This window comes from Mastomys coucha, unplaced genomic scaffold (assembly GCF_008632895.1).
Source record: "Mastomys coucha isolate ucsf_1 unplaced genomic scaffold, UCSF_Mcou_1 pScaffold14, whole genome shotgun sequence".
In the NCBI taxonomy this organism is placed as follows: Eukaryota; Metazoa; Chordata; class Mammalia; order Rodentia; family Muridae; genus Mastomys; species Mastomys coucha.
Genome location: NW_022196896.1, coordinates 84,414,984 through 84,431,139, shown reverse-complemented (window position 1 = coordinate 84,431,139; position 16,156 = coordinate 84,414,984). Strand labels below are relative to the sequence as shown.

General features: G+C 44.2%; 1 protein-coding gene across 3 annotated transcripts in view; it reads right to left on the bottom strand.

Annotated features, from left to right (window-relative positions):
- LOC116088454 (aldehyde oxidase 3) overlaps positions 1-15,308 on the bottom strand; it is an 83,541-nt gene extending 68,233 nt beyond the window's left edge. For 2 of the 3 annotated variants that reach the window (XR_004117899.1, XM_031367553.1), the window contains exons 1-7: positions 15,202-15,308; positions 13,364-13,421; positions 9,166-9,262; positions 8,264-8,372; positions 6,843-6,969; positions 2,858-2,919; positions 173-253 (exon numbers count right to left, since the gene is read on the bottom strand). Coding sequence is in view for 2 of the 3 variants with exons in the window: in XM_031367553.1 (XP_031223413.1) it covers positions 173-253; positions 2,858-2,919; positions 6,843-6,969; positions 8,264-8,372; positions 9,166-9,262; positions 13,364-13,421; positions 15,202-15,255 (588 nt within the window). In the remaining variant the exon portion in view is untranslated. Of the gene's footprint in view, positions 1-172; positions 254-2,857; positions 2,920-5,610; positions 5,781-6,842; positions 6,970-8,263; positions 8,373-9,165; positions 9,263-13,363; positions 13,422-15,201 lie in introns of those variants that run through there. The other variant, XM_031367554.1, reaches the window with a different exon arrangement.
- Between the last annotated feature and the right edge of the window lie 848 nt (positions 15,309-16,156).

Below are 16,156 nucleotides of genomic sequence, written 5' to 3'. Positions count from 1 at the left end.
TGGGATGTGGGGATGCAGTGAGATGCAGGTGGGATGTGGATTGGATGTGAGTGTGATTCAGGGGTGTGGGGGGGCACAGGAGGGATGTGGTGGGTTGCAGGGGGGGGGGAAGATGCACTGAGGCCAAATGTAAGAAGATGGAGGGAAATGAGGGAAGAAAAGGGAAACTTACACTGTTTTCTCTCCCAGGCTCGTTTTTTTCTTCATCCAAGCAACACTTCCCTTTCCCATTCATCTGGCAGCACACTGAACTCTGTGGAAAACGTTAATGGTGAAATCAGAGAGGCTCAGAGTTGTAAGAATCCAGAGGAGAGCTCAGCTATAATGATCATGCGTGATGCTCTCAGGGCTCATCCTCTGGAACTCATTCTGATGGTGATTGTCATAGAGGGAGTTCTCACCACAGAATGGCCGAACGCAAGTGCAGCTGGGGAAGATTCATATTTAAAGGACAAATTAGGACCCCTTGGGCTTCACCTTTACCCCCAAATCTCTTCCACCATTGCTGTGCCTTTTACCAAGCTAGAACACAGCAAGAGATCCCTTAGGAACACCTTGATCTGTGACCCAATAGACCCATTAGACCCAAAAGTCTGCTCATTAGAACCCATCTGCCATGTGGTACTCTGTCACGGTAGCATAGACTGGACTAGGGTACAGTAGTAGTGGAAGTGGTAAACTATATTAGCTGTGGTCTAGGTTTGGTTGAGCAAAGAGTGTGTGCTCAGCACGATGTTCCATGTTTTGTAGACATGCTATGTTTTCATCCTTTTAGTCATGACTCCATTTCCCAGAGAAGGAAGCAGGGGTGTCGAAAAGTTATGTGATTTATCAAATGATGCAGTGAGAGAATTCTGGAATCAGAATTTGAGGCTAGGCATTCTGATATGGAGCTAGTTCATGCTTACTCAGCATAACTTTATATTCTCTCTAATTGTTAATAGTAACTGCAGTTTCCTGATTTTCTTTCCCAGTCTAGGTTTTGTCCTCATTGCTTCCCATGTGTCATAAAACTTTTAATCTTCAAAGACCCTCAGTAGAAAAGACAAGTAAGATGCAGGTTTTCCAAGGGAGGAGTGGGAGACCTAGGGGACCCAGAGCTTCTGAAATCAGGACAGTGCCCTCTGGGTTGTCACCAAGATGCAGGGACTGGATTCCACTGACACATCCTTCCTATTGCTGAACCTGCGGCCACTCCTGAGTAGCCTTAGAATGGGACAAGTGGCAGAAAGATCTTGTGATCACTGGGTTTAAACTTGCAGCCCACCAACCTAGCTCAATGGATGGACTAGCCTGGGGGTGATGGACTGGAAATGGAGTGCTTTAAAAAACTTTTTGTTTATTTCTTCAGATGGGACAAGGTCTTACTTTGTAGCTTACACCATCCTTGATATCAGCATGTAGCCAGGTTGGTCTTGAACTTATGGTTAATCTGCCTTAGCCCACTTCAGGAGTGCTGGGTTTGCACATGTGTGCAACCATGCAGTTATAAGAACTTCTGGGGGCTGGGGTGGTCAGGCTGGTCTTGTACTTGCAATTAATCTCCTTTAGCCCATTTCTTGAGTGCTGGGTTTGCACGTGTGTGTAACTACACAGTTATAAGAACTTCTGGGAGCTGGTGAGACAGCTCAGTGGATAAAATGGTTTCTGGGAAATCCAGACAACCTGAGATCAATCCCTGGAACTCAGGTAAAGGTGGAAAGATAGAACCAACTTAACAAGTTGTTCTCTGACCTTCACACAGGTGTGTCCCTACATGCACACGCCATACACATGTACTCACATACTATACAAGTTTAAAACATTAAAAAAAAAAACCCTTTGAACCAGATAATTTATGAGCCTTGGGGTTGGTGAAGCACCCTTGTGTGAGGAGCATGATATACCTAAAGCCTGCTGACAGGAGCCCTTTCTGGATGGTGTGCAATGTACCAATCCATCTAGTATTTATCTGTTTCCTTTATAACAGAAACATGAGCCATGCTTCTTGAGTTATGCTGACTATCCTGGCAAAATACTGAAGGCTGAGGGGGTGAGGGCATGGAATTACTGATCTTTAGTTAGTGGGTCAGAAATACCAAAGGCCCACTGGTACTTGGTAAGATGAAGTCAGTCTTGTGATCCCTTAACTTGTGGATGGTGACCCTAACTCTGGGCAGTTAGTGTCAGAACTAACTAGATTAAAGCCCAGAGCATCCTGTGACTGTCTGGAGAGTTGGAAGGTTGCTTCGTATGGAAAAGGCTGCCCAGATCAGGATTGTTCCGTGGGGGAGTGAGGAGGCACTTGGTGTCTGCCTCAGAAGGGCGTGCAGATGGTGAGTGTGGAGGGATTTTGAAATGGATGCTTTGTGGATGCTGCAGGTCCCGCTTTCAATTGATTTCACCTAATGTGAATGATGGGACCCAGCTTCTCGGCTCTTCCCCATCTCCCATCAGTATTAATCTCAGATGGAATCACATTCAGAGCAAAGAGGGACATTCACTTGATGGAAATGTTCCGCTCTGGCCATGTCTCAACCCAAAGTGCTGTGGAAGAGACAGTCTGAGAAATAGACTTTTATCAGTTTCTCTTTATCACAGAGCAAGATGTTAGAATGGCCTAATCCATTTTCACTAAGAATATGCCATTTCTAAACTTCACCTTCAAAAAAGAGCTATCATGGTGCTACCTGTCTCTATTTCTGAAAAAAAGTGCCCAGTTATGCTTACTAAGATGAGCAAAAACAGAAAATCATTTTTCTTTAAAACATGGTATTGTACTTCTCTTGAAGCCCATCTGGTGTGCGTGTGGTTAGGAAGAGGCAGTGCAGGGTGGGCATGATGGTGGCTCAGCAGCCATCCGTCATTTTATACTCACTGGGCTGAAACTTTTCACACTCTCCACAATGGGTCTGTATCCAGTGCAGCGGCATAGATTCCCTGGGTGAGTGGAATACACAGTTTCAACTCCAAGGCCATTTCTCTGAACTTGCTGTACCTCTCTCTTCACCCACAACACCTCCCCTGCCAATCATTTACATATCCTGAGAGTATTTCTAGATTTCTCACGTGTTATCGGCGGCTACTCAGGACCTACTTGTGGGGTGCAATCTTAAGAGAGGTACAGAACAGAAACATTGTGAAAAGAAACGACAAAACCAGAGAGAACCTCTGTAAGGGCTACAAGTCACACGCCAGAGATGCGCATCGCTTGTGAACATGCACTGCTGGGATCCACACTGTGTTTCAGCACACTTGTATAGGCAATGTAAAAACAGGCAATGTAAAAACAGGGACTCATTGCATAAAAGAGGCCTGCTAGTATAACAAAGATGTGCCACCTGTTAGATAAGACTTGAGTTCTCCAAATCCAGTTCTTCCTTGTAACGTAGCCTATCACACATGCAGGTGTCACTGGCTCTCTCCAAATTGCCTTGTGGGATCTGGGACCCAGAGGCTACCTTGGGATGCATCTGCCTCAGCCATGTCTGTTCTGTGACCCCGTTGAGAATCTCACGTCTCCATCAGCTTCCAACAGAGAGTGGTGGGATACCTTGTTAGCTAGTGAGCAGGGTGAAATCAAAGCCCTTGGCAAGTGCTTGGGGATCAGCAGATGGCATCAAGATCAACATATCTCACACTGTTAGAGGGACTGGCACAGAGGGATCACCTCACACAAAGATGGGGAAAGGTGTGTCTGAGGGCACGGCACCCTTGTCTTATCATGATATCCCTCTACTGTCATTAATTTCTAGTCTTTTTATACTATTGGCTCTCCCTGTTACCAGATGAGTTAAATGGACTCAGACTATGTCGGCATTTCTGTTCTGTTCTGTGTTTTACACAGAATATTCACAGACCCTTTCAACAGACCAAATCTGCATTGAAAGTCCATGTGAGCTGATTCTCTCTAAGGCTAAGGCCCTACAGGTACAACACACTGCATGCCACACAGCAGGCAGTTGTTAACAAGTCCAGAAGGGCAAGGGACTAAATCAGAAGAGAGATGACTCAAAGCATGCATGCATTTTACTCAAATGGGTAAAGCCAAGGAAGGTACCAGTAAGCCCAGGGAGAGCAACAATAAATGGAGTCTCGGTAATTCTCTAGAGAAAATAGTATGAAAAAAAAATCAGTCCTGTAAACAAGGTACTAAAAGCATGGGTTTCACATCAATCACCAAGGTTCAGATCCTGACTTCTCCCTCACTAGGTTTAAGGTCTTGGGTATTAACTTCATCACTTGGTACCTCAAGTTCCCTCCCTTTGCATAATTGGCATGTAGAACTCATTGTGGAATCGTGTAGAGCGTAAGGAACATATTCAAGAAGTTAGCTGTTGTGGCAGGCTCTAGAAGACTGTAGGCATGCAGAGGACAACGTTTAGTTTCGGTGTAAAGAGCTTTTTGAGGTTTATCAGGAACCTCTAAAACCTGTACAGATGAGACTCAGTCAAACATGTGGCAATGTGACAAAATAAAAACTAACATAGGAGGCAGGGGCCCTAGTTGTTAAGTACATAGCTGAGTGGAAATCCAAGAATGTCACAGAATGGAGGGGTATTGAGACCATTCTGGAGAGAACTTATGAGAGACTCTGGCTGTTAGCTCTGCTCTAAACTACAGGCCAGGCTGCTTCCTGAAGGCAAGCATCCTGATTCACTGCCCCCTTTACTAACTTCTATTTTAACCTGACTCTCTGATTGTTAGCCACCTGTGTCTTTTGAAATCTGCTTGTAGTCCCTTGGTTTTCAGCAAAAAGCAGAGACTCCCTCCTTCGTGAGCCCCTCTTTCCCTTCTACTCAAGGCTCCACCTGAATATTTCCTTTCAGCATCTCCTGAAGCCCTCATGTGGAAACCCTTCACACCAACACCTTCCTACCAGTTAGGCCAACATCTGACAGCTAGAGGGAGGCAGACAACATGGGTCACCTGGCCCCATGCACAGGATACTTTTTGAAGAAGCTGGAACAGAGGAAGCCACAATTGAGAAAGCATCCTTTAGTGACCCACATTTGGGAGGTTCTACCTCTGCTACAAAGCAGAATGGGGATAGAGACTCTTTGAAGGTCATAAGAGTCAGAGGAACCAGTGTTATATCAAGCTGTCAAGCTAACTATAAAGGCTATCTGTCATATGACAATGGCAGGTGTTGGGGCCGGATCCCTGAAGATGAAGAATGCTTGATGCTCTTCAGGGCAGTGGCAATTTCAAAAGGTACAGCACAAGGTCAGAGCCTCCCCTCACTGGTCAGAAACCACCTATGGTTCTGATGCATAACACAAGAGCAGAGGAAGCATTCTGATGTGGGATTTAGAGGGTGTGACAAGATGGGGAGGAGGAGGGTTCTGATCAGATTGCTTTCTGATCAGCAAAACCAGAAAGGATATAAGAGATGTTGAAAGTCATAAGGCAAAGCAGAAAATGAAAAAGTGTGCCACAGAGCAAGCCGTGTCAGGTTGAATAAACATGAGACCGAGAGAGGTTTCGGAGAAAATGTCATCATCAAGAACACATCAAAAGGGGGACAAACACAGAGCTCAGTGAAGACAGAGTGCCGTGAAGAGACTTCAGGGGTAAGGCGTAAGTGCCTTGTTCTTATAAATCACCCCATGTTTCTCACAACAGGAATACCTGGTAACTCAGCATCAGCTCAACCTTGTTCCAAAAGCCTTGACGCCCAAAAAGGCACGAAGACTTAAAAGGACTCTTAGCCCCTTTGAATGTTCTAGTGTCAGATGGATCAAGTGAATGGTGTCTTATGGTAAGATGAGCTTGTGAATCCATGAGAGGCAATCTTTGTGAGATGTAACAATAGACCAAGTGGTTCTAGAACACTGGAGACAGGCGACCCTTGACCTTTCTTTTTTTTTTTTTTAAAGATGGATATTAGCTGAGGTTGGAGTCAACTCTTGGCCAGCTCTCTGGATCTGTTCTGAAAGGGTTCTATGTGATGACAGAGCCTAAGAACAGTGGTCCCTAAGAAGGGACCGGGGATGTAAGAAAGCTAGCCTTTTCTTCTGGTATAAGAATTCTAGGGTGGATCTGATCTGCTGAATGCCTCAGACCCAGTGCATGAATATTTCACAGGACATTTGTCAAGTTTTTGGCTCCTCTGTAGCAAGGACAGAAAACATTAATGGAGAAGGCACAATTAAACAACAGTTCAGGGTTAATGAAGTTGATTAATTTCCTCATAAAGCTCTGCTTGACTTGTTCTAGTCAGTAGTTCAGTCCACCACTTGCATAAGGACCGAAGGCAGTGCACATCAGATTTGCAAAGATAACATAAGAAGAGTCTTGACAGGAGGTGATGGGCACAAAAGACCTGGGAAGAATAAAGTCCCGGAAGGACAAAGGCAAGCACATCTATGAGTCACCGCATTTTCCTCTCAGTTCCTAAAAGTCCACGGTTTCATGAGCATCAGTCATAGCCGAATAATAAATGTGCCAGCAAGGCAGGCTCAGCAAAACACAAAAAAAGCCACAGGGCTGCTGCTTCCTTAGGCTAGCTCCAACTGCATAATTAACAGATCTCAAAGCCTTAATATTTCCAAACACCATCTCTGTAACATTGATATCACATCTGTGATGCCCACACAGGCACGCTGATGTATAGTGCGTTAAAGTCGCAAGATATGTCACCAAGAACATTCTAGTTACATGGAGACTGTCCTTGACTTTCTCCTGATTGCCTTGGTCTGCCCTCCTGCTCAACTGAGATGGAGATTTTTCAGGACTGATTAAGAAAAGGAGATCATAAGGCTCAGAATACCTGTGTCAAGGACTTTGGCTTTCTGTGCATGGAAATGCTCTTGCATCGCAGTTGCCTCATTAGCCTACATTTTAAGAAGTCATCAACTTACCGCCCAAGGTTTCCATTATCTGTTCTGTGGAGGGCTCTGGGTGGTTCCTCAGGAGAGTATAGATGCTCATTACCATCCCAGGAGTGCAGAACCCGCACTGGGTACCATGGCCTTTGGCAATCCTTTCCTAAAAATGAAAAGCATGGGAAGTCTGCAGTGTGTGTGTGTGTGGTGGTGGTTATTGTGGCAGTGTGGGTACGAGTTCATACATCTGTGCATATGTATGTAGAAGAAAGGGTTTAACATCGTGTCATCTTCAATTGTCCACCACCTTATTGCTTGAGTTTCTCACTCTCTGCCTTCTCTTAGTGTTAGGATTATAGGCAAGTGCCACTGTACCCAGTATTTTACATGAGTGCAGGGACGAGAACACAGTCCCTCAAGCTCCTTATTGGCTGAACTATCTCTCCAGCCCCACTGATAGTCTTTATGGATTACAACTTCTTATGGTGTGGAAAGGTATTCTTTAGGTTAAGACAAAATCCTTGCCCTCAAAGATTTTATAAATCAATCCTGGGACTACTTATGCACAATCTTGATAAAAGACTACTTTAGACAAATGTTAAATGCCAATGTGTAGGGCACAAACATTTTTTTTTTCTGGGTGGAATTAGCAGCATATCTGGCTATTCACACAGAATATACATCCCAGTTTCCTCATTTTCTTGTCTCATCCAAGATAAAGGTGAGTTGTCTTCTTTGTAGTCTTAGTGATAGAACCCTGAGTATTCCCAGAAAGTGGGGGTGGGGTCTCTGAGGCTGTGAGATGAAGGAAGCCACCTGATCTGCCAGCCACCTTCTTCAGGCTCCTCCACACATTTGCATGGAGTGGCAATAAGAGGGGCAGAGCCCTTCACTTACATTTCTGTCCTCTGAATCCACAATCCAAGGGCTGGACAACTAAAGAGGCCTCATCAACCTACATTCCAGTTTCATTTCTTTTGCTATGACAAATATCTGACCAAAACCAACTTTAGGGGGAGAAGGGTTTTATTTGGATAACAATTCTAGCTCACAATTTCTCAGTGAGGGAAGTAAAATAGAAACTCAAGATAGAAGCTTGAAGGTAGGTCTTCTTGCTATTCCGCATAACAGTCATTACCTCTGAGTGGTGAACTCAAGTCAAAAATCAAAGAAGTGTGGTAAGAACTGTGGAGGATGTGCTTGCTGGCTGTCAGAGAGGCTTATGCTTAGCTAGCTTTCTCATACAGTTCATCACCAGCTTAGGGAATGGTGCTGCCCACTGAGGGTGAAGCCTTCCTACATCAGTTAACAATCAGGACAATTCCCTTAGTCACACTCACAGGCTACCTAGATCTAGACAACTCCTTAACTGAGGTTCTCTACCCAGATAGATAACTCTAGTTGTGTCAAGTTGTGGTTACAGATAACCAGGACAACTTGTTAAAACACACTCTTACCTGGACAGGGTGTATCCTGGTTTTGGTGCTTCCTATGCCTTCTACGGTAGTGACAGCAGCCCCATGGAGCGAGCAGATGGGGACCAGGCAGGCAGCGACAGAGAAATGACTTCAAAGTCCATGTGGTGAAGTAAAAAGAATTCATAGAAACAACAGTAATATTGTAATTCGGAAAGACAAAATGCACTTACAGGATAATAAGTACTTTGACACGAAGATAAGTGAGTGCATGTTAAAATTAAATCATCAAATAAATTATTTTGAATGTATGTGTCTGCCTAAAAATAAATATTGTTAACTGAGAAAGTCACTGTCTCCCCGAATTATCTCATCAAAACCAGGAGTTGAAATGGTCTTGGCTGGTACATCCATTTCATCCTGTCAGCTATGGAAGCTAGTTGATAAGGAGCTGCTTGTCCTCTGAGCAATGTGGGTTGTATGTAGTTCTAGAAGAAGTTAAGTGAGGTGTCCTGTAAGGCCAGTCATTTAGTAGTTACACCAGGGTCTAAGTTCCACAGATGCAACCAGCTTTACCTGGTCCTCTGTGTTTAGGGAAAGAATAGTTGAGTAGGTATTAGAAAGTACCATTCACAGCTCTCTGGGAGTGGCACTTCTACAAAGAATTAGACTTGGGCTCAGTAATGTAGTGGAGCTCACCAGTCCTCTGGTTATGGTGAACACACAGATTCCCATAGAACCCAAGCTTCCATCATTTGTAAAATTCAGTGCCAACATCGCTAGCACTCGGTGCAACTCTGTGCCACATTCTCCAGATGGTAACTTACAGGCTGTTTATTTTAGATTCCTTTGTAGAATGAATTGCAGCTCCAGCCTGCCAGGAGTAAATCCTATGGGGAGTCGGGGTTGGAGTCAGCCACAGCCTGCCGGTAGAGGGTAAGTACCTGATCTTTTTGGAGATGGGGTCATATCTTGAGATCATCACTGTACAGGCACCGCAGTCACCTCCTCCACAGCCATACTTGGTCCCTGTGAGTCGGACTGGAGGGGTTACGGTTAAGGAAGAAAGAGGAGCTCGAACTTTCAGTTCTTGTCATAAAATCTTTGCAAATCACAAGAATGGCATCAGAATGGGTATACATCCTTCCTTTTCCTGTTTCTGTGATAAAAGTACTCAGGCAAGAAAAGGTTTATTCTGGCTCACAGTTCAGGGTACAGTCCGCCATGGTAGGGAACTTGGTAGAGACTTGAAGAAAACACTCACATGACATGCCCAGTCAAGAAGCAGAGAACTGAATGTGGATGTCAGATCTCCATTTGCTTTCTCCATTTTGTATAGTCCAGGATTAACCTCCCCCCCACACACACAGACACGCCTGCCCATGGAAGGTCCTACCCACAATTAAGAGGTGTCTTGCCATATTGACTCATAAGAGAACCTTCCATAGGCATGCCCAGAGAGCATCTTCAGGTGATTCTCAAGTCTGTCAAGTTGAAAACTAAACACCACAGTGTAGGCCTTCTGGAGGTACCTCACTCACCTGACAAATGATTGGTGTTTAGTGTAAGTCAGAATGCAGCATCACATGAGACAGCCGTCACTGCCAAGGACCAAGTAGTTAGACTCACAGACCCACCAGATCAGCAAGGGGAGAGCCCTGTCTTCCCCCATGGCCCCAGCACTTTGAAGTCCTGATTATTCCTGCTTAGAAATAGTCCAACCTTGCTTTCACATTAGTGTTATCCTTTTATTCACAAAGTCCAGAAGGGAAGGCAACTAAAAAGCATTCCAATCATTGAAAATGGAGCATTTCCAGTGTAATTAGAGACACTACAATACAACTTTTATTGATCAAGGAAACAGAAAGGAGGGAAAACAAAATCTAAAAAAACATAATAAAAGCTGGTGTGCTTGACCAAAAAAAGAGGAAGGAAGGAAGGAAGGAAGGAAGAAAGGAAGGAAGGAAGGAAGGAAGGAAGAAAGGAAGGAAGGAAGGAAGGAAGGAAGGAAGAAAGAAAGAAAGAAAGAAAGAAAGAAAGGAAGAAGGCAAAGAAATTTGGAGTTGCCAGACACAAAGTACTTTAAGCTTTCAGTTCATTCTTGCATTGACAGTGGGAAGGGCAGAGAGTTAGGCCTCACTGTGGTCACAGTGTTAGATAGCTAGTTAGAAATCAGCAAGTTTTCATAGTCCTGGGAGATGCCATGCAGGCTATGTAGGGAGAACTGTCATCAATATTCTGGCTCAGCTATGAACTCTTTGTACAACACTACTGACTGACCAGGCAAGATGTGTCCACTGGTTAGTGCAGTAGTGGTCAGTCTGTTATAGGAGCCACCAACGACGTTTTACTTGAATTTGCTGATGTTTTGCTTGAGTTTGCTTTGTGGGGAGGTCACAGGATGTAATAGGGAAGTTACTGTTGTTTTTCTACATGGGCTTGATGTACTTGTCAAATTGCCTTCTAAATAATTTGCTCTTGCCCATAGGTGAACGCTGCTCTCTGATTTGGTCCAAAATGCTACCTCCCCCACCCCCAGTGGGCAGCAGCAACTGGAGAGACTCATAATTGGTCATAGTGATGAAAATAATTAACTGTTCAGCCATAAGTTGGACATCTATACCATCCTCTCCAAGACTCAGAGAACATTATGGGAGAGGCTGTCTTATGGGCATAATATAGCCATTGAATGCTTGAACTCAGAGCAACTGTGACTACCTGCCAAGAGTGGGACCATCACATCAATATTGTGTAACTGGAGGTGGGATGTCTTATGAGGCACCACACCTCTGAGTATTTATAGACAGTTAATGATAGGAGAGGAAGTGATGTTTTTTTTCAGGGGCATAGCCACTGGTAAAGTGTCCATGTTCTGGTAATTAACCTGCGCCCATGATCCTGTGAGCAACCCTAGGAAACTCACTGGGTCATAAAAAGGAAATGTAGGTACAAAAGTGGAAGGGGGACAGTTGGGAAGAGGAAAGAGGTCATCAAGAGTGGGAGAGGCATGAGAGAGTAGTGGGATAACTCAAAACACACACACATACTATATACATATATATATATATATATGTGTGTGTGTGTGTGTGTGTGTGTGTGTGTGTGTGTGTGTGTATGTATATGGATATATGAAACTATTGGAATAAACCCATTACTACATGTAATGCATATAGGCCAATAAGAGTGATAACAAAAGACATAAGCTGCAGGGTTGTCATGGAAGGATTGATCTCTCACAACCAGTTTGGACTCGTTTACTACTACAGCCCTGCAAGCTCAGCAGTTTCTCAGGAAGGGAAGTATCCCAATTGCCCAACCTCAGAATTTGATGTAGCCAGTGAGAAGATGGAGAGAACATCGCATGGCCCACGTGGAAGGAGAACTAGAGATCAGACAAAGATCAGGTCGGTGGAGGTTTAGAAAGAGTCTCAAGTAACACTGAACTTTTGATCTTTCTGTCTCCCCTTCATGAATTGCTGGGGTTATTGGCATGTAGTACCGCACCTTGTTTATATATGGTACTAGTGACTAAACCTAAGGCTTTGGTCATGGTAGGTATACATGGTACCAACTGAGCTACATCCCCAGTCTAAGCCAGGCCATTTTATAGATTTTTTTTCACTATCTCTTTAGTTATGTTTAACCTGTGATGTTATATGATTTTTGGCAAAAATCAATCAATCTGTGTTGTAGCTCTGGTCCATGAGGAGACATGATTTTTATAAACTACCAGGAAGCCTATAAGATTACTATGTAGCTTTCTGATAATGAACCAAGTGTATCTCCCTCAGTAGTTAATCCGATGGGCCTGACAGTCGCTTGGACCTGGAAATGCTCCTCAGAAGACTCTCTGCTCCAGAAACCTGAGGAGTAGAACATACCACTTAAACACTCAGGTTGGCACGGTGGTCCTTTCGGCCATTGTCCACCTTTGTGAGGGCTTTTCTCTGCAACGATTTCTTCGGGCACTGACCACTGTCACCCGTGAGGGTGCCCGTTAGTTTATAATGTATTTATTTGCCTGTTTTCTACACCATGCTCTTGGTCTGAATCACAGGACTGGGTAGTTAAGGGAAGGTCAGATCCTGGTCACAACAGCACATCTAGCTAGCAATGTGACCGTGAATGACCAAAATGGAAAGAACGTGTTGCACATACGTGAACACACATACACATGAGCATGCACACACACACGCATGCACATCCATAGACACATACACACACACACACACACACACACACACACACATGCACACAGACATGTGTATGCATGCCTGCATGGCACTGCCTGTTTGATTTCTATGGACACTTTGCACAATCTCTTGGATATTAAAGCACACAAACTCACAGCAAACATCACTAACGTGTGTCAGAATATTTCCACTTTGGTGCGCTCTTATTTACTGCCTGGGGTCAGGAAGAGGGGTGCCCATCATCACCTACAGATTGAAATTTGGGAACCAGTCAAATTCACCTCTAGAAGACAGACTAGCCAAATCTCTTTTTTTTTTTTCCCAGAATAACTTTGGGTTCTTGGAAGCAGGGCTAGAGAAATCCATATTCTTACATTTTTCTCTAGTGTGTGTGTGTGTGTGTGTGTGTGTGTGTGTGTGTGTGTGTGCACTCAAGTGCTTTGGTATGTATATTGAGGTCAGAGGATTACATCAGGTGTTAGCCCCTTACCTTGTCTTAAAACAGAGTCTCCTGTTCACTGCTGTGCTGCTAACCCCAGGCTATCCCGTGGACTTTCAGAGACTCTACTCCCTTTATCTCCCATCTCGCTGGAAGAGTATTGGATTAGCAGATGTGCACTGCTCTTCCAGGCCCTATAAAATTTCTGGGGATCCAAGCTCTGATTCTCATACTTGCATATGTCCTTTCCCACGTCTCCCTATTTCTGAACCTCAGATTCTGATCAATATCCAGGGTGATCCTTGAACCAGCATGAATTTGGAAGCACTCTCATGTCCAGTCCCATTTGCAAGGCAAGTGACCTCGTGTCACACCATTCCTACACAAAAGTAAAGCACGCCCAATTCTCCATGAAATTCGGTGGAAATAGCTCTGTGAATGCGAGTGAGGCTCCTCACTTCCCAGAGCCGAAAAGCTGGTTTTAATGTTCTCAAACAAGCAAAAGGATACTGACTTTTCTCAAATAGAACAATAAATTAACCTCAGGATCCGCATTCCTCTCAGTGACCTGGACAGAGGAAGGAACTGTGTAAGCTGAGGCAGTTGCTATTTTGGTTCCTGAATAGCAAGAATGATTAAGAACATATTTGTTGACCTTGATTGCCCGACTTGAATAAACACCCATCCCTCTTTGCAATTAGGAAATTATATAATGCTATATTGTCCTGGTTATACTTTGGTATACTTTGCCAAAGTATTGGTTATACTTTGACAGGAAAATGTCTGGCTTTGTTTTAGAGGAGCAACAGAGATTTAACAAACCTTTGAATTCTAGCACAATATAGGTACAAGGGGCATACACTTAAAACAATTCGTGCATTCCTACCTTATAAAAGAAGACAGAGGAAGACAGAGAATTAAACTAAGAGTTTTAATTCTTTTTTTTTTTAAGAATTTTAATTCTTATCACCACCACCAAAATTTTTTGTTGTTGTTGTTTCGTTTTGCCTTTGGTCTGTGTTCTCCATCCAGCTTTGAAAAGTTAAGCAAGCAAGAGCTTTGACAGCTGCAGACAAACAGCATTCCTTGAGCAGCCCTAGGAAAACATTCACGAAAACCTCCACCCCTCCCTAGACAGGTGGTCCTCTCCCCCAGGAAGTGATCACAGAGCAAGGACAGGAGCCCTGAGATGAAAGCCAAGGTCTCCCCAGGATTTGTCAGCCAAGGGACTTTGGCCATGTTGCACGGTTACCCTGAACCCTCATAGCCCAGCACACAGAACACATACCACACGCACACCCTGCACGATACCACAAGCTCAGCCTAAACTCTGACTGACCTTTTCCCTGTGCCAACAGTGCTGAGAACAGGGTGTTGACACGTACACAACTGTCAAGACCATCCAGCAGATATGCAGACTGTACTGCAGTCATCTTAGGTCTTGTCTAGGTCTCAGGAGCTCAGCGTCTTAAGTGAGCCGAGACCCTTCCTTTGTTTATTTGCTTGCTTATTTATTCACTTATGAGATGAGAGTCTCATCACATAACCCTTGATGTCCTGAAACTCGCTTTGAGACTCAATTGGCCTCAAGCCCCCTCCCATTCTGGCATTAGAGCATCTTAAGAATCCAATCTTAAAGGAGTAAAATGTTAACATGTAAATTAACAGTTCACTCTGGCTGGGCAGAGGTGGCGCACGCCTTTAATCCCAGCACTTGGGAGGCAGAGGCAGGTGGATTTCTGAGTTCAAGGCCAGCCTGGTCTGCAGAGTGAGTTCCAGGACAGCCAGGGCTACACAGAGAAACTCTGTCTCTAAAAAAAACCAAAAAAAAAAAAAAAAAAAAAAAAAAAAAAAAAAAAAAAAAAAAAAAAAAAAAAAAAAAAAAAAGCTCACTCTGGCCTTCCCATATGTTTTCTCTTCCATTCTTCCTGACCAAAGGTTTTAAAAGCATTTACAAAGGATCTAAGGACCTTGGACTCACGCATACATGTGAAAGCAGAAGTTAGGTGACACAGAAGTTAGAGTCAGAGCTGGAAGAGATGTAGAAGAAGAGTTAGAGGATTCTCTTGCAGGGAAGCCGGCGCCCAATGTTTAGGTGCATTCAAACGTGATGAGGCTTGGTTTGGAGACACATAACTGTACGCGTCCTCCCAACTAGTCCCAACACATTACAGATTCTCTCTCTTCCTCCCTCCCTTGTTAACCAAGAAGCGTGGTAGGTCACTAGATCTATTGAGCAACAACACCCCCAGCCCGCACACAGCCCTTCATGTTGGCAAAGCTAATGACAGATCACTTCTACCAGAGTTCCTAATGTACATTTATTAATTACAGAGTAGAGAACTTACTTTTTTTCCATTCACAAAGAAAATAAGCTCATCTGACTCCTTAGAACGAGACATGGCTTGAGGATAGTCGCCCACACTCTGTGCACTTGTGCCTTAAGCTTCTGTTTCCAAGAACGAAGAGCTCCCTACAGGATTTAAATCTGCTCTGTGGCTTTGTCAGAGGACTCCTCCCACCCAGCCCCACCCCATATTGCTCCCAACCTTCCTCCTGCTTCCAATTTTCTCTTTCCTTAAAACCTGGCCCAGCACAAGCTCAGGACTCACTTCTCCCCGCCCCAGGCGCAAGCCACTAGAGGGCGTTTTCCAACAAGAAGGTGCCTCGGTGATGGAAGGGATGCCTGCAGGCTGCTCTTCACTGCTCTCAGATCCATGTCTTGGCACTAAGTGTATTTGTTCGTTATTTTTGCCGTTAAACTATAAAAAGAATGCTTTAAGAAATGATACAAGTATGAGAAGCAACAAAGTAAAATTTCTCTGTGCCAACATTCAGCAACCAGATTCATGCATGCTGCTGCAGGGTTAGAAGGCATTTATGAACACATATAAATGCCTATATGCATTTTTGTTGTTTTCTTATCAATACTTTTTGTTCATTTCTAAAAGGTGAAATTAAACCATTCACATGATTTCAAAATTGTTTTCTGTTTTTCTTTCTCCCAACTTACTTTGGCTGTCTGTACCTCAGTGGATTTACCTAGGAGTTGGGCAAAAAACAAAACAAAACAAAACAAAACATCTTCGGGCTGGTGAGATGGCTCAGTGGGTAAGAGCACTGACTGCTCTTCCGAAGGTTCTGAGTTCAAATCCCAGCAGCCACATGGTGGCTCACAACCATCTGTAATGAGATCTGACGCCTTCTTCTGGGGTGTCTAAAGACAGCTATAGTGGCTGGGCGGTGGTGGTGCACATGCCTTTAATCCCAGCACTTGGGAGGCAGAGGCAGGTGGATTTCTGA